The sequence below is a fragment of the Gobio gobio genome, assembly GCF_949357685.1.
Source record: "Gobio gobio genome assembly, chromosome: 2".
Taxonomy (NCBI): domain Eukaryota; kingdom Metazoa; phylum Chordata; class Actinopteri; order Cypriniformes; family Gobionidae; genus Gobio; species Gobio gobio.
In genome coordinates this window covers 53,379,961-53,399,054 of record NC_137098.1, presented here as the reverse complement: position 1 = coordinate 53,399,054, position 19,094 = coordinate 53,379,961, and the positions used below count along the sequence as shown (strand labels likewise).

Below are 19,094 nucleotides of genomic sequence, written 5' to 3'. Positions count from 1 at the left end.
GCACACTGCACAAATATACAGTTTCCTGTTGAAAGGGATTTTTTTTTGCTTCGTTTATTTGCATTTCAAATAAATGCTGTTCTCTTGAACTTTTTATTCATAATGGCAACACTGATAATAATAAAAAAAAATGCTTCTTGAGCACCAAATCAGCATTTTAGAATGATTTATCAAGGATTTAAAAAAAATATTTGAAGGATCTCTCAAATAGACAGAATAAAGGGATTTCTGAAGAATTATGTGACTGAAGACTGGAGTAATGATGCTGAAAATTCAGCTTCACCATCAAGAATAAATCACATTTTAAAATACATTAATGTTGAAAATGGTTATTTTAAACTGTATTTTCACAGTATTACTTTTTTTTCGTATTTTTGTACAAATAAATTACTTTCTCAAAAACTTACAAAAAAAAATCTTACCAACACCAAACCTTTGACTGGTAGTGCAAAATATTAAAATACTTAAAGGGATAGTTCACCCAAAAATGAAAATTCTGTCATCATTTACTCACCCTCAAGTTGTTCCAAACCTGTATGAGTTTCTTTGTTCTGCTGAACACAAAATAAGATATTTTGAAGAATGTTTGTAACCAAGCAGATAAAGCAACCATTGACTACCATAGTAGGGAATACTATGGTAGTCAATGGTTGCTCTATCTGCTTTGTTGCAAACATTCTTCAAAATATCTTCTTTTGTGTTCAGCAGAACAAAAAAAACTCATACAGGTTTTGGAACAACTTGAGGGTGAGTAAATTTTCATTTTTGGGTGAACTAATCCCTTTAAAATATTAATATTGATGTAAAAAGTCAATTGACATTTAAGTTCTAATAATTTCATTTATTTAATATAAATGATGTTATGATAATTGTTGTAATGAACATGCCTGGATAAGGCTTTATGCATTCAGTTGAACTTAGGAGTGTCACTCGTTTAGTCTTTCCATGTTGTTGCAGGTCACTTTACCCCTATTCAGACGGGACTTGTTTTCCAGAGGGATGATAGAGAAATTCCTGTTTCACAGACATACTTTGCAATTTTAATCCCATCTGAATCTGCCAAGTCAGTGTTTTTCTCACACAACCTCTGTAAAAATTCCAGGGCAAATTACCTACTGTTTTTCAGCAAACTCAACGGTCCTCTGAGAAATCTAATCCCGTCCAAATGCTAATATCTGTGATTGCCAATATTGTGTTATCTTAACGCTTCTCCTCCTGTTTTTTTACTTTACTTGAGCTACCGTTTGCGCACCAATCTTCGGGCATGCATTCGGAAATTGCAGAAACTCAGAGGACTGCCCATTTTAATACCAGTGTCAGGTAAAAGTAAGATACTTGTCTACATTCCTCGGCTCACTTATGCAAGTTTATTATAAACGTCCACTGCCATGAACTTGTGAAGTTTACTTATTGTTTTTATAATAATTTAAAATTACATAAACAAATAATTAATAATACCAATCAGGCATAACATTATGACTTAATATTGTGTTGGTCCCCCTTTTGCTGCCAAAACAGTCCTGACCCGTCGAGGCATGTAATCCACTATATCCCTGAAGGTGTGCTGTGGTATCTGGCACCAAGATGTTAACAGCAGATCCTTTGAGTCCTGTAAGTTGCAAGGTGGGGCCTCCATGGATCTGACTTGTTTGTTCAGCACATCCCACAGATGCTCGTTTGGATTGAGATCTGTGGAATTTGCAGGCCAAGTCAACACCTCAAACTCATTGGGCTCCTCAAACCATTCCTGAACCATTTTGCTTTGTGCCTGGAAGAGGCCACAGCCACCAGAGAATACCGTTTCCATGAAAGGGTGTACATGGTCTGCAACAATGCTTAGGTAGGTGGTACGTGTCAAAGTAACATCCACATGGATAGCAGGACCCAAGGTTTCCCAACAAAACATTGCCCAAAGCATCTCACTGCCCCCTGACTAGTCTGTGGCTATGCAACCCCATATGCAACAAACTGCGATGCACTGTGTATTCTGACATGTTTCTATCAGAACCAGCATTAACTTCTTGAGCAATTTGAGCTACAGTAGCTTGACTGTTTGATCGGACCACACAGGCCAGCCTTTGCTCCCCTCGTGCATCAATGAGCCTTGGCCGCCCATGACCCTGTCGCCGGTTCACCACTGTTCCTTCCTTGGACCATTTTTGATAGATACTGACCACTGGAGACCGGGAACACCCCACAAGAGCTGCAGTTTTGGAGATGCTCTGAGCCAGTTGTCTAGCCATCACAATTTATCCCTTGTCAAACTCGCTCAAATCCTTACACTTTCCCATTTTTCCTGCTTCTAACACATCAACTTTGAGGACAAAATGTTCACTTGCTGCCTAATATATCCCACCCACTAACAGGTGCCGTGATGAAGAGATAATCAGTGTTATTCACTTCACACGTCATAATGTTATGCCTGATCGGATACACGTCATTTTTGATACACGCAAACACAGCACATGACCTTCTGTAACTCCCACATCTAGAAAACACACTCCCACCTCTGTAATAAAAACGAAGATGTTAGTCCCGTCCGAATCGGTAAATGAAATCACAGACATCCAGTGAAAAGAATTGTAACTTAAACTAGTCCCCTCCAAATAGGGCTTTTGGCTCATTTAAAACATCACAGATTTACTGCAACTTTTCAGGATGGTATTGTAAAATGCTTTCACTGTCACAATGTCTCACACACACTCAGTCACAAACAGAACATTGTGACTGCTGAGCTGTGCTTTGTCATGTAGGATCAATTTGACTGAGCTATGCTGGATCTTGAATGGTAACTGCACAGAAGGGTGTCTGATATGAGCCACATTAATATAAAAAAAATGATGAAGTTCAAGTGCAGATTCTCTCACCTCATTTCCATACATCATTATGTGGTGTGTAGTGATGAGCGCTTTGAAGACCACAACCCAGCTGCTGTTGGTGGTTCTCTCAAATAGTGTGTCGGCCAGCTGGGGCACGTTCACATTCATCTCATTGGTGCAGTGGATCAAGTCTGAAAACACATATGACGGACATGTTAGAGCAACACACATCACTGATTCACATCTTGAATGGACCCTGCACAAGATGTTCCAATAAACTTCACATAGCAGGGCCCTTGCATTGAATGAAACATATTAATGTATCTGCAGCAGGTGCTAATGGAAGCATATCTTAGCGCGGACACTCATAATATCTCAGAGTATACACTGAGGGTTAGACAGGCTTCTAACCCAGTCGTTCTGTTATGCAACACTCAGACAAGCAGAGAAGATCCAAAGAGCGTCACATCTTTAAATATGCAGCAGCACCCCAGTTTATTCTCGCATCCGAAAGCAGCATCTTTATTACGCCATCAGATGCTTGAAAACTTGTTTCTGTTCTGTCCTGTTTGCATAATGAAGACATTCCTCCTACAACCCAGAGTGTTCTTTTTTGCTCTTCAAAGGCGAATCTCTTTTCTCCCTTCCCTTGAGAGAAACATCTTTTCACACACAGAGCAGGTAATGAGGGAGACGACTCCTCCGTATCTGTCGGATATCGGCCCTGTGGGCCTGTCTGTTGTTCTAATAGGGAGTTCTAGTAGTAAGTAGTGCAGCTCCCAATTGGAGTCTGATGATGAATCACAAGGATCTGGCAAAAGAGACGGCACACTAGTATGGGCTATACATCTACAAAACACACTTATAGGACACCAGCAAGGTAAAAATGGCCTATAAATTGAGGATGTAATGTGTGTGTAGATAAGCCTCAGCCATGTTTTGCATACATAGTGTGTCTTTATAATAAATGTCATTTTGTTACAATTATGTAAAATATTTTGCACAAGAAATGCAATTTTATGTTTACTTCATTTGGCATTAACAGAGGTTATTTGTTGAGATGATTATTATGTCTGGTAAATAAATAGAAATTAAATATCATTCCTGTAGCTTAAACAATAAAGCATGGTGCAAGTAACACTAAGCTCAATGGTTTGATTCTCAGGGAATGCATGTAAAATGTATACCTTGGTAAATTGGTTTATGTACTAACATCTGATATTGGATTTTGCTCATTTGGTAAAAATGTATTTAAAGAACGGCAAACAGATTGTGCCAACAATGAAAACATCTCTATAAAGAATTAATGTGTTAAATAATGTTTTAGTCTTTCCTTCCTGTGAAAATAGCCCAATATCCTTTTGAAGTTAATTAATCACATTAGGCCGGATTGTAAAATTTAAGACCTCTTAAAATGATCATTAAGACTAATAAACATTTAAGATATAAGCCTTTATATGGCCTTAAATTTAATCAAACTGAATTTAAGACATGTTAAGACTTTTTAAGGAGCTGAAGGGTCCCTGTAACAGTATGTGCCAAATGCATACATGTAAATTAAAAGCATAGTTTGAGCCCTATAGTTCATTTTTAATAGGTTAGAAGGTTCCCTGTATAATTTACATCATTAAAAGGATAGTTCACCTAAAAACAAAATAATCATTGCCTCGTGTTGTTCCAACCTGTGTGACTTTCTTTTCTTTTGTGGAACAGATAGATAAGATCTTTTGAAAAATGTACGGACAAAAACTGTTGAAACAATGAAATGAAAGTCAAAACAAATTTGGACCTGATACTGACTTTCATTGAATAGAAAAAAAAGAAACACTGAGGCATTTCTCAAAATCACTTATTTTCTGTTTTTCAGAACACAGAAAGCCTTACAGGTTTGGAATGAAATGACGTCCCTTGTCAAACTCGCTAAAATCCTTGCGCTCGCCCATTTTTCCTGCTTCTAACACATCCAACTTTGAGGACAAAATGTTTGCTTGCTGCCTAATATATCCCACCCACTAACAAGTGTCATGACAGGAAATGATGGTGAGTAAATTACAGAATATTTATGCCTTTAACTAAGAGAGAATTTCTTTCATACATAAGCAAAAAAAAAGTATAATAATAAACCTGAAATAAACCCAAATGAATCAGAATCAAAATAAAATTTAGAATTGATTTGAGAGTTTTGAATAGGAATCGAATCTGTAGCAATACCCAGCCCTAGTTGCTAGGGTGTTGTGGGTGGTTGCTAGGTGGCTGTTTACTGGCCCAAATCCAAAGAATCCATCCCCAAGTCTAATGATATTCTGGTCTCTAGATAACGTTCAGGTCCCTCCTTATAGTCAAGTCTGTGGCATCACCGGCAAGGGGAAAAAAACCTGATGGCTTATAAAAGTAATAGTACACAGAGGCACGTTTTGAGGAATCATTCATGCCCATAGCACAAACGAGTTATGTGCCAAAGTTTAGTACTTGGGTTGAGCAATAGTAATTGTATTGCAAGCAGCATTAATAAATCTGTGCAATCCTGAAGATTCAAGTCAACTCCACTGAGCTATTCAACATCTCTTCCCAAGATTAATGCATATTCACGTACTGTGACTATTAATAAAAACACACTGCAGCCTGTTGGGGGATGAGTTACGAGATGGCTGCCTGTTCAACAGTGTTTTCCCCCATTTCTCTCTCTCCAGAACTGAACTGCACCATGGCTATTGCTCCAGAGCTTGGTCTCCTTTCCTCTATCTTGCTTGTTTTCTGTGATGGTCAGAAGGAGAGCCTGAGAGCTGATTGGCTCCTTTGGGAGGGAGGGGGAGGGAAAGAGAACGAGAGTGAAAAACTCTTCTGAAGTGAGGATATGTGCTGATTTAATCAGATAAAACCGAACACATTGGGTGGTATTGATCACACAGTCCATTGTCTTAAATGGAGAAAGAATGAGAGAGGCACAAATAACAGAGTTAATGCGAGCAAGAAACTCACAAGTCAATTTGAAGCACAGGGAATGTATGTGGTTGTATGGCTGATTACACCCTGATCAGAGCATTCAGGCATTGCATATCAGGGCTGTTTTCTTGCGATATTGTATCAATACTTTAAATCCATGAAGCAGTATTTTTGATGAAGTGTGCTTTCTCTAAACCAAAAAAGCAGGTTGCCTGAATAAGCACAAGCTATTAAACAGGCATTTCCCAGTCCGGTTAGAGCTACTTGTTTGGTCAGGTTACCATCCACATATTTTTGTGTCGGTTCCCTTCAGAGATACATTCATATTAATACATTCATTCATATAATTTCCCTCAGCACTCAACTGTATAAATTGTAGAGTATGTAAAACATTTCACTGCCTTCCGCCATGTTTTTCGTGTTTGTCATCAAACTGATAATCTACTTCAAATTCAGATCAAATTAAATTGTGATGCAAAGTAATAAACTGAATCATCAATTATGACATATGTCGTATGATATAATGTAGTTAACGATAGCACATGATACTAATCTCCAACTATATCCTTAATGCTCCTGAGTGTTAGGGCTGAACGATTTTGGAAAAAAATCTAATTGCGATTTTTTTTAACCAATATTGCGATTGCGATTTAATATGCGATTATTTTTTAAACTCTTTATCTTCTGTATTATTCAACAATACATCATTGTATAGTAATGGTGGAAATCTTTAATTGGTACCTCACGATCCGATTCCGATTCTGGGAGTCACGATCCGATTCCAAAACAATTCTTGAACTTTTTCCTTATTAATTAATCTTATTAATTTATTAAAAACTTAAAATGTTTTTTATTATGATATATGTAATAAGCTTTTTAAAATAACTAGGACATTATAACATTTTAATTAAAACAATTGCATGTTAATAATTTTAAATATATAAACTAATATAGCTGCAAAAAATAAGCTAGTAAATCATAAAGAGGAACAAAAAACATATTACAAGCAATGAACAAAGAGTGCTTTCAGTATTTAAGAGTGTCTGAACTGTGAGTGATTTTTCTCTTTCTCAGCTTTACTGTTGTTTGATTATTAAACATGACATCATCATAGACAGCGGGAGACCTGCATTCACACTAATGCACAGATCTCTTTTGAAATATAAGATGTTTTTGCCCTGTCTGATTAATTCATTAAGACATTACTGACGGTGTTTACATTAATTTTGCGTCATAAAAGCATTTTGAGACTCACACAGACGCGTGCTCGCGAGCACTCTTCACAAAGCGCCGCGTGAGCATTTGAAATAGAAAACCTTCTGTCAGTGAGTTACTTATTTTTTAATATACAAGCACACTGCATTCCTAACGACATGAATGAAGCCTTCGTTGAGCGTTTGTAAGGAAAATACCGGCGGGCGAGAACACACTCTGTAAGCGTGACATCAAAGCTAAGTTTCTCACAGCGCATTTCCTGTGCAAAGAAGCCTGCGAATGTCATTGCGATTCGCGTCGTCAACCGTTCCGGACGTTATGAAATATTTTATGGTTCGTGTGTGATTGTGTGTGTGTGTATGTGTGTGAGAGAGAGAGAGATAATGGAAGCAATCAGAATACGGGTGTTTCTAAAACACACGCAGCGCCACCACGCACCTGCAGTTAAAATCTAAGCTCAGAATCGATCCAGAATCATTGGAGAAGAATCTTTTCTCCCACCTCTATTGTAGCCTATAGTATGAACAACACAATATTAGATAGATCAAACACAAACAGTTTTTTTCCACTTTTAGGCCAGGCATGTGTAACGTGCCAAGTTGCTTCTGCAGACATTACTCTCGCGTGTCACGTGACCAGACTGTAATCGCAGCCTTTGCGGTTAGGAAATCGTGTTTTATCATATCGCGATATTATCGCAAATGCAATTAATCGTTCAGCCCTACTGAGTGTCAAACTAAGTTCACAAAAGTAGATTCCCAGAGTGACTAAGAACAGCAAGCGTTTCACACCGCAGCCTTTAAATAGAGTTTCTGCTGTGTTTCAGTAAAATAGACAATCACACTTCCATGTTATCCCTTACAAACACACACACCTGCATGGTTCCATGCGGAGATGTGTGCACCGGAGCACGAAATGATGTGCAGTGGCTAGAATCGAATCCAAGAAAGGCGGTGAAATGAAGCTGTGGCCCAATGATGTCACTGCAGTGCAGCAAATGAAGAGTCTTTGAGCGATGAGGTCACCCACTTTCTCTCCGCCTGTGTCAAAGTCTTATTGTTAGACTGAAAGACAACGAAACCCTTTGGAAACATTCATACCGGGCTGAGCCTGCCACCAGTCAGAGTTGACAGAGGCACAGGCACACGTCGCTGCCATAATTGGCCAGTTTGGATTTAAAACCAGTGAAAAATTAACAAAATTACAAATTAAAGCACTTTTGATTCAATGCATGATTATTCTCTGCAGTGCCCTGGGCTTACAAATTAATCTGGATTGAGCCTTGATGAGGCACAGGAAGTTTGGCAGGAAGCCTCTCGTGTGTGTGTACGAGGAAGTAAATTGACCAGGTGGCCTGACAGTCTGTCCAGCTGTCAGCCAGAAGACCGTAGCTGGTGCTCACCTCTGAACCGCCACAGCTGCCATGCTAATTACTTGTTCCAAGTGTACTAATCACTGACTCCAGGTCAGTTCTCCATGACCCTCTGCTTCGGGCATAATGCACTAGAAATGGAGTGGAAATTGACATTTCAAAGTATTGCAATATGTTATAATATTCTCTGACAAAAATCAATGGGTCTCATTCACTAAGCGGGCGTACACGCAAAATTGTGTGTGAAATCTGCGTACGAACGTTTTCACAACAAACAAATCATTATTTCGCCAAAAACATTTGTACTAAAAATATTCTAAATTAAAGAAAATAAGTCTGAAACCACGTGCGCAAAAAGCCCTTTCTCTGTGTTAAGAGGTTATATTTAATCTTAACACGGCTATATTATATAATATAATTTTAATATAAACTTGTGAATTCGGCTGAGATTTTTCATTAGTTCTCCCGTGCGAGACAAATACAAAATAATCCATGCAATGATTAGTGAATGAGACCCAATATTTCTAGTGACATAAGTATTTTGGGGGGAGGACTGAGTTTTCGTGCTACAGTAAACATGGCACTATGGTACGTCCTTTTTTCTTTTTTCCTTTTTACTAACACTGACATGCCAACTCTTAACGCTAGTTTTATGGCTCTCCAATGAAGTAAATGTTCTGTACTTCTTGTGCAAAACAGTGAAATGAAGCTCAATGAAGATGAATGAGAAATAAGTATGTCAGAATTAAAATATTATTGAATCGTGACCTTGACGTCAATATAATATTTGTGTCGTGTGAAGCCATGTTTACTGACTAAATGGACCTCCAACGCAAGAGCATAAAAAGATTTATTACAACAATAATTTCACTAAATAAAAAAATATACATATCAAAAAGATTGTGATTTCCTTTGTGGAAAAGCTGATCACTAAGATTAGAGGACCTCCAGAGCTGTTGAGATTTTTCTGCATGCTCAAAAACAAATGCTAACCTCTCTGCAGATAAGAACAGCAAACTGTTTTGAATTTAATGAGCGCAGACAGTCTTTTATCAGCTAACCGCTTCAGCTAGCTTGAAGGAGAACAGCAAGGAGAATTCTTCTCCAAATAAACGTCTGTGCTCCCTCTGTCTGGGGAACCTGGGACCTCTATTAAATATAGCTGGGTTCTTTTTTGAGAGCTTGTTTGCTATGTCTGTATCTCTGCTGCCTCCATTTCCTTCCAGATGTGTGTTGATGACCTTGTTGCTGTGATTGCAAAGTGCTGGAAAAGGAAATTATGCTTATCTGGTAGATGTTCTGAAATGTGGCGAGATGAGGTCAGTATTTGATCAGCGCTCTGGGAAAATAAATGTGATGATGGTGACATTTTTGTAAAAGGCCTATATGGGATTCCTGAACAGTGAGTTCAGTGACACAGTTCTGTGGAATACCGCAGCCATTCCTCACATGTCATTCCCATATTTCTCCCTCTCTTTTCTTTTTCACCAGGACAGCTTTGCAACTAATCAGCAACTTGGGAGCACAGCTTGTAGAATTCTACAAAGCCCCAGCCCAGTCTATAATAAAAAGGACAAAAGAAAGCCACACAATCATATATATATGATTCAGTTAAGATCAGTTGCCCTTTATTTCTCACAAAGCTCAAGAAATGTAATTTAAGGCATGGAAAGCCAGAAAGTAGAAAAATATAATGCACGTCTTTTAAGCATGAATGTTGATGCATTAATGTCTATTGTCCAAAATAGCATGATCAATTTAAGAAAAGGCAACTTGTTGGATAGTGAAATCAAAAATAGGGAATAATAAGGATAAATGAGAGGTTTTAGCTTAATTTAAGTCTATTTATAGTTTTGAATTTGCACCCCTATATTCGCAACCACCAAAGAACCGTTTTTCTTTTTCTAACAATTTTACTATCTTCAACATTAAATTAAGAATTACTCTCAGACTTCAAACTTCTAGTTATTATGCTTCTTTGAGACTGCAGGGCTCCAGACTAACATTTGAGATAGTCTGGAGCTAACATTAGAGATAGTCTGGAGCTAACATTTGAGATAGTCTGGAGATAACATTTGAGAGCAGTAGCACCGGTGCCACCAAGTTCTCCAGATGAAGGGGCAGTCGTGGCCTAATGGTTAGAGAGTCGGACTTGTAACCGGAAGGTTGCGCGTTCGAGTCTCAGGTCCGGCAGGATTTGTCGGTGGGGGGAGTGAATAACCAGCGCCCTCCTCCACCCTCAATACCACGACTGAGGTGAGACTCTTGAGCAAGGCACCGAACCCCCAACTGCTCCCCGGGTGCCACAGCACTAACATATGGCTGCCGGGTGTGTGTTCACGGTGTGTGTGTGTTTGTGTGTGTGTGTGTGTGTTCACTACTCTGCGTGTGCACTTGGATGGGTTAAATGCAGAGCACAAATTCCAAGTATGGGTCACCATACTTGGCCAAACGTCACTTCACTTCAGATGGTGGCACTAGCACCTGATTTGGTAGCGCTGGGGAGGATTTTTAATCATAACTTCATTTAACCAAAAAATTACTATTGTTTTGCATTATTAAGTGCAATTACTAAAAAATATTATGTTTGTTTACTGGAAATTTGACAGTGAAACACTGAGCTTGAATTGAGATGCTGATAAAATTAACTTTTAGTTCAGTAACATGCTCATTAAAGGTGCAATGTGTAGTATCTATGAGGCTAAATTGACAGAAATGCAATATAATATACATAACTGTTTTCAGTGGAGTATAACGACCTAACATAAATGTACCATTATGTTTTTATTACCTTAGAATGAGCCATTTCTCTGCAGGTCCCCTTACAGCAAAGTCACCATTTTACGCCGTCATGTTTCAACAGTAGCCTAATCATCACATTAAAAATAACATTAAAAATGAATAATATTTAGAGCTTTGAAGTACTGGAAAAAGTGTGAAGCACTTGAAATTTAAAAAAACAGGACTATTTCTGCCACAATACCTTCTATAAAGGCTTCTATAACTTGTTTGTTTATGGCACAATTCTCCTGGTTTCCACTTTACCCGTTTGTTCAGATATGGTTTATAACAGAGAATGCGGTGCTGAATTTGAATGCTTTTCACTATATCTTGCAGCAATGTTATTAATACTGTGGCGAATTCAAACGCTTTCTCACTGGATCTTCCAGCGCTGTGTAGTAATGGTGTCGCATGCTCAAGATCGGCCGCGAGTAAACCTGTTCTGAGCTCACGCTGCGCTGTCTATTATTGCTCTGAGCTGCCGGTCCGCACAGCTCAAACAAGTAGCAATGTTTTGTTGTGCTTTCATTTAATTTGCCGTTTGATGTTTCTAATATGCAACAGAAATGGCAGCTCTTATCAGTTGGCCAATGTGGTGCACCAGCAGGAAAAAAGGTTGCAAAATACAACCATTTGGTCTCATTCTGGAGCCCTGGACAGTCTGGTTTTGTGCAATAAAAGGTTAGTTATGTATCCGAATGTGAAAATATGTAGTTTTGCACATTTGGGCATGAGAGAAAAAAAAAAACAGCTCTGAGAATTCTCTCCTCTGAGATGTGTCATAAATAAAGTCCCAGGTTTTGCAGAGGAGCCAAGGGCTCTTATAAGGTACAAAACAAGCTATCAAACAGAGCCAAAGGCCCTCAGCAGCTATAAATAGGCCACATCAGCACTATGAGCGTGAAGGGAACAGAAGCAATGTGTCATGCAGCATGTGTAAGCTCTCTTAAAGTGGTGCAGTTGTGTCCTCACACTGAATGAAGCTCAACAAACATTGATCAACTGCTTCTCTTCCTAAAAAAAAAAATGACATTACTGAATCTGTACTGCAAAGACATCCTCTTTTATCAGTCAAAGTGCCATAGCTCCAGCATACTTCTCCTTGCTTGCTTCTCAAGTAATACAACATCCATCCTCCACAAAATTACAATGAGTTCATAAGTAAACGCTACTTATCTGTGGAGCAGTTTGCTCTTGCGGAGCTGATTGCTGTAAACAGTGGACAAAGCATCCTGAAGGGTAATCTGTATTCTGAAAGGCTGGGTGGTATTTCCCAAGACATGTTTGAGAATGGCTGTTTTGTCTTCGCAGCACAGCATCATTTCAGCTGCCTGGTTCAAAATCAGCAGCACTTCACCTTTAACCCTGGACTCACTCCAGATTCAGACTGCTGCTTGGATAGTCTCACGATTATTGACTATGGTGTAAAGCCTGCTTTAGGCATGTGCAAAACCACACACATTCAAAATCAATTAGTCTGTTGGGTTAACTGAATGACTAGTCAATAAATCAATATTAAGCATGGTCTCAGAATCAAATTTAGTGCTTTTTAAGACCTGCATAAATAAACTGAATACTATATGGTCAGGGTAGGAATGTGTATGGTAATATCCTAAATAGTGATTGTTTGCGATATACCGGTAAAAATTTTACCCACGATAAGAATGAGTCTTCCCGCGATAATAACGATAAGCCTAGCTGATGACGTTTTTCTGTTTGCAATCCATCCACAGAGCAAAAACAACTATGGCGAAAGGCGGACGTGAAGCTGAGGCGGAGTTTATCGCTAAAAGAGGAGCTACCTCTACAATGAACTGGTACACAGATATATTTTCACTCTTACTGAGTGCCTGAGAGTTTTCGCTCTCTGTCAAGCAGTCCATAAAGTGCGGTATTTCAGTTCACTTCAATAAATGCATTGTGTATTTGACGCACAGTAAACACTAGTTAGGTGCCCGACTCGCTGTCTCTTTGCTGAGAGAGCTCTGTGTTTCTCACACACTGAGAGAGAGAGAGAAGAGAGAGAGAAAGAGAGGACAGAAAGAGAAAGACTTACATACCACGCAGAATTGACGTGCTACATGTAAACGGCAATCTTTGTTGTATTTTCCTGAATGTATTTTTTTGTATTTTTCCGAAAATATGTTAATTTGGAATTATTCAGCCTTTATGAACAAGCATAAACTAATGCGCAAACGGCAATCTCATTGGCTGGCGCTCACCTATTACGGTCCCTGTTTTGATTTCAGCTGGCACCGTGATTAATATTCATGAACCCAACAGCGCATCAATCCTTAGTGCGGTTTATTTTTATTAGTAGTAGAATTCATAGTAAGAGTATTATCTTATCAGTCTTATTGTTAGGTTTTTTTATGGAAACAATGAATGACCAAGTTCAGTTAAAATGACAAATGTTTTCATTCATACATGGTTACCAAGTTTTAGTTCCAATTACTTGCAATTTCTTGTAATTTTGTAACCTGAAAACATGGTTGGAGTTTTACTTTTGCTGTTTGCACTATTTTTGCCACTGTTTACAGCATGAGAGTTTGAATAAATACAGAATCGGTTTGCATTTCAAACTTGTAAGTGATTTAAATGTATTATTGTGTGATGTTTTTCAGTACAGTTGCACTATTTAAACATGATCTGTACTTTTACAGAAGAAAGAATATCTGCAACTTTTCCATTTCTGCAAGAGCTGGTGTTTGGATTTTACCGGGGTTTCTTTTTCATTATTTTCTGTAATTGGCGTATTATAGGAGCCTATTTGATGACGGGTATTAGGGCTGTGCGATATTGAAGAAAAATGCGATATGCGATATCCTTGTTAAATAATGCGATACGATATTGCTTTAAGTGTGTAAAATCTATTTCTTTCCCCAACTGATATCTCTCACTTAAAGCATAACCGACTGTGTTTACATGAATACTCATCAAGACAGCCATTTTGACACTGCATGTGTATTTGACAGTTCGAGTGTGTAACAAGACACGAAAAAAGAACGGCTTGTGCGCACATTTCGGTGTGTGTGTTAGACAGCGCGAGACTGCAAGGAGTTGTTTTTCGCAAGTTATTGCGTTTAATAACTCTTTTTAACGTCAAGCAAGTCACATAAGTCTTGTGCCCAGTCTATTCTTTCCTATATGCGTCGACCTAAAACGTACACTTTTCACAATGTTGAAGTAGCCTATTAAAATCATTCAGATATTGCGTGCCCTTGCGATATGCATATTGCGATATGTACATTTGCAATATTTCGATAATTTCGATATATTGGGCAGCCTTAACGGGTATGTTTTACTTTACACAAATGTTTGTGTTCCTGAGGCTCTCAAGAATGTGTGAAGCGATCACTTGTAGCCAAAAAGAGTACTATATTTTTTTATCGTCATTGATATCGTTATTGCAATAAATACCAGAAATATTGTGATATAGTTTTAAGTCCATATCGCCCATCCCTAATCCTAAACCTTAAAATGACTGTAAAAAAATATGATTTAAAACAACTTTACAGTTAAAAATACAGGTTTGATAAAAGTAATTTTTTTCACTATCAGCCATTGGACGATTGTTTAAAAACAGGGCCAGAACCGATGATTTGCAAGAACCAATGATCAGGGCTGATTATATCCTGTCAATCAAAAGGGGGCAGAAAAACATGTCAGACTGCCACTCATACTGTGTGTGTGAAGAAAATGACTCGTTTTGAATGTAGGGTTGTCGAACTTAATGCGACAACGCATTAAAAGTTTTTTTTAAACAGCAGTGTAAAAGGATTAGTTCACTTCAAAATGAAAATGTCCTGATATTTTACTCACCCCCATCTCATCCAAGATGTTCATATCTTTCTTTCTTTAAGTTTTTTGAGGAAAACATTCCCAGAATTTTCTCCACATCATATACTTCAATGGCAACCAAAATGTTGAAGCTCCAAATCAATGCAGTTTTAAAGGGCTTCAGAGGATCTGCATTATCCCAGACGAGGAATAGGGTCTTATATAGCGAAACGATAGGTCATTTAAAAAAAATTCAATAAATGTATTTACTTTTTAACCGAAATTGCTCATCTTACGCTGTTCTGTGGCACACCAGTGATTACGTAATCACGTCGGAAAGGTCACGCTATACGTAGGCAGAAGTGTTTTCAAAACGCACATGCAAAGACTAATACAAACGTCATTTAGCAAAAAAAAGGTAAAACAACGATATCGGAAGATTTTGAAGTTGAAGATGGGGTGTTTTTTGGTAAAGAGTGTTTGTATTAGTCCTTGCATGTTCGCTTAGGGCGGTACTTCCACCTACATTTAGCGTGACCTTTCTGGCTTGATTACGCAATCCGTGGAGAGCCGCAGAGCAGCGCAAGATGAGCAATTTAGGTTAAAAAGTATATACTTTTTTTTTTTTTAATGACCGACCGTTTCGCAAGATAAGACTCTATTCCTCGGCTGGGATCGTGCAGTCTCTGAAGCCCTTCAAAGCTTTGAAACTGCATTGATTTGGACCTTCAACATTTTGGTTGCCATTGAAGTCTGATGAAATGTTTCTGATGATCCTGAAATGTTTTCCTCAAAAAACGTAATTTTCTTTTCGACTGAAGAAAGAAAGACACGAACACCTTGGATGAGATGGGGGTGAGTAAAATATCAGGACATTTTCATTTTGAAGTGAATTAATCCTTTAAAGCAGGCTGTATTTGACCCTCAGTACAAGCCAGGGTTGGTAGGTCCACAATTTTTACTTACTCCAACCATTTTTTATAGCGCACCTCCCATCCAATAATCACAGAGAGAAACAAAGCCTCAGCTTTCAAATTCTGTCCATTTTATCACAAAATTCAAACAATATTCAAAGCTTTGTATACAAGCATTTGAGTTGTATACAAACATTTTTATTTGAGTGTAATTATTATATCTGAAAATAGATAGCGGTTTAAATAATAGTTTGTTAAAGGGGTGGTAAACCACGATTTCACTATTCTAACTTAAGCTAGCGTGTAATGTTGCTGCTTTAGCATAAACAACATCTGCAAAGTTACAACGTTCAAAGTTTAAAGCAAAGGGAGATATTTGCTTTTAAAGAAATCAGTTTCTAAGAACTACAGCAAACGGCCAGTAGGTGACTACACACATTCCTCCAGGGTTGGTGACATCACCAGGCTCAATATTTACATAAACCCCTCCTCCGAGAATATTAAATAGGGGGGGGTGAGGCCATTTTGTATCGCGGCGCTGTTGAGGTATAGTTAGGCTGGAGTGTTGTTGCCGCGATGCCGAGGAAACGCTGTTATATTCATCCGGATTGCAGGTCTGGGGTACTTGCTTTGTTCAGCCTTCATAGGGACAGGGGTGCGTTGCAGAGCGTTTAACATACAGCATGTTATATGCACGTGTGTTTGAGACAGAAGGGAACAGGCACTTGCGGGGCTCCCGCAGCACATCTCACGGAGGGAAACTTTCACAATGTTCGCGAGTTCAACACCGGATTTGCACAACGTCAGCTGCATAAGACAAACACTGCCAGTGTGTGAATGGGAATGCACGACGCGCGCGGGGCTCCCTCCCCCAGCAGTTTTTCACGGAGGAAAACTTTCACAATGTTCGCGAGTTCAACACCGGATTTGCACAACGTCAGCTGCATAAGACAGCCAGTGTGTGAATGCACGACGCGCGCGGGGCTCCCTCCCGCAGCACATTTCACGGAGGAAAACTTTCACAATGTTCGCGAGTTCAACACCGGATTTGCACAACGTCAGCTGCATAAGACAAACACTGCCAGTGTGTGAATGCACAACACGCGCGGGGCTCCCTCCCGCAGCACATTTCACGGAGGAAAACTTTCACAATGTTCGCGAGTTCAATGCAGGATATGCACAACGGCTTGACCTGAAAGCTGGATTTACAAACAGAAGCTGTTTACGGGCCACAACCTGTAAGTCTGATTTATTTTTCATCGATGTGTTTTCCTGTAATAGGTTGTAGCAAGGAAGTAAACAGATGACAACGCTGTTCTGCAAACCAGTCTGTTAAATGCTTATTCATACTTAACGTTATCCGACGAACACCTATCATTACAAACACTAACGTTAAAATCTCAACAGCGAACTTGGCATTAGTGTAAATGATTCTTTGATTAGAGCTTTTATGTATTGTTTATCTACAGGCATGCTAAACATGGTTCTGTGTGTGATTTGGCTACTTTAGTAAAGCCAGTGTTTAGTGTTTTGGGTTAGTTCTTGCGACAGATATTTGGCTATAATCGTTCTAAAAATACAAAAGTAACAGTGCCATTCAGTAGCGATCACTATAGATCCGCAGTCTTTACTCATTAGGACTGAACAGGTTCTGCTCGATCATCTTCACTAAAATGTTCTGGGTCTGATTCGGGCTCAGATTGGTGTGGTTTTATTGACGCCATCGTTTCTAATACTGACCAAAGCACAGTCTACCGTAAGGTAAGGGGCGTGACGTTTCCGACAAACATACACTGCGGTTAGCGAATCACAACACACTGGGCCAGCTAACCAATCTCAGCCCATTGCGTATTTTTGAGGGACTGGCTTCATACAACCCGGAAAGCATCAGACCGTTTTACAAGGAGGGACAGAGCAGTGTAGAATAAATGTCAAATATATGAAAAATAATGATTTTTTTTTAAAAACGAAGCATTAACACATGTTACAGTGCACCCCACAAACACAATCAAGCCTTCAAAACAATGTGTTTTACCACCCCTTTAACCTCTAATATTATAGCAATGTACCAAATGAGAGGGTTATAGTTTACAGCATTAATTGGGAGAGATTTTTTTCTTAAGAAAATCAAACTATTGGTATCAGCAGATATCATTCTGAATAATCGGCATCTCTATAAATGATTATATTTATATTATATAGGACATGCCTATGTTTAGATTGAATCCAAAAAACGAAAACAGCTCGACTAGTTGGAAACTGTACCTTATTTTGATCAAAGTCCACCCACCACAGGAAAGGCTATCTGGCATTTGCTAAAACATTTTTTTTTTTTCAGCATGATTTATTCAGAAATAAATGAAACTTAAAAAAAAATAAAATATGATACAAAGCTTGCAAAAATAGCTATTAGGTCTTCCTTTAGAAACACATATTATAGCAGCTTAGTAATGTGTAAAAACAACATTGTTTGTTTACCAGTTGACTGATACAATCCAGTGCAATCTGACACCCCAAAATTGCATTAAAACAAATCAATCAGATTTGATCTGTTAATTTAAGCCATCATTTGTTATTTTTGTGTGCAATGTCCCTCAAGAGGACCTGTAAATGGTCAATGGAAAATGGAAAATGAGAAATCTGAAACTGAGCCTTGTAGCAGTGTCATTTTTGTACCAATCTGGGAACAACTCCCCAGTTAGCTTATTGGTTAGAATGTAAAACTAAGCATAGATCCCAGTTCAGTACAATAAGCTTAAGTTCTACCAAAAGCCAGTGTCTCACTCACGGCTTCCGAAGAGGTCAGAGTGCAAAATCTGTTTGTTGACTCAGTACAAATCTCACTGCTGTTTGCACAGAACAGGAAAGTGAATGCAAAGTTTGCAAACTGGACAAAACTAAATAATAAAAAATGGAATCTACAAAAGTGAGAGAAAAAAGAAAAAGTCAGATGAACTTCTTTGTCAGATATCTAGATTTCCAATCTCACAGACTGCTTTGGCCAGAATGAAAAAGCAATGAATAAGCACTAAGATTTTTCTGGGAGACAGCTAAGATAAATAATACGGATGCAGTAATATAAAAATTCTGGCTGATACACAACACTTAGCTTTTAAAGTTATGGTTAATAATAACCAATAAATGGTTGATACTAGGGCTGGACCAGAATATTGGAATATTCGTTCGATGGTTTGGTATTCAATTTTCGAATTTGGGATTCGAATATACGGGGAGGGGTTTTTCGCACACCTGGCATCCCCCTCGAAACGG

General features: G+C 38.6%; 1 protein-coding gene across 4 annotated transcripts in view; it reads right to left on the bottom strand.

The window, feature by feature from the left end:
- The window catches only part of LOC307121960 (phosphatidylinositol-binding clathrin assembly protein), an 80,055-nt gene that overhangs the window by 55,984 nt on the left and 4,977 nt on the right, over positions 1-19,094 (bottom strand). For all 4 annotated transcript variants that reach the window (XM_079809750.1, XM_079809748.1, XM_079809749.1 and 1 more), the window contains exon 2: positions 2,868-3,010. In XM_079809750.1, coding sequence (XP_079665876.1) covers positions 2,868-3,010 — 143 coding nt within the window. The remainder of the gene's footprint in view (positions 1-2,867; positions 3,011-19,094) is intronic.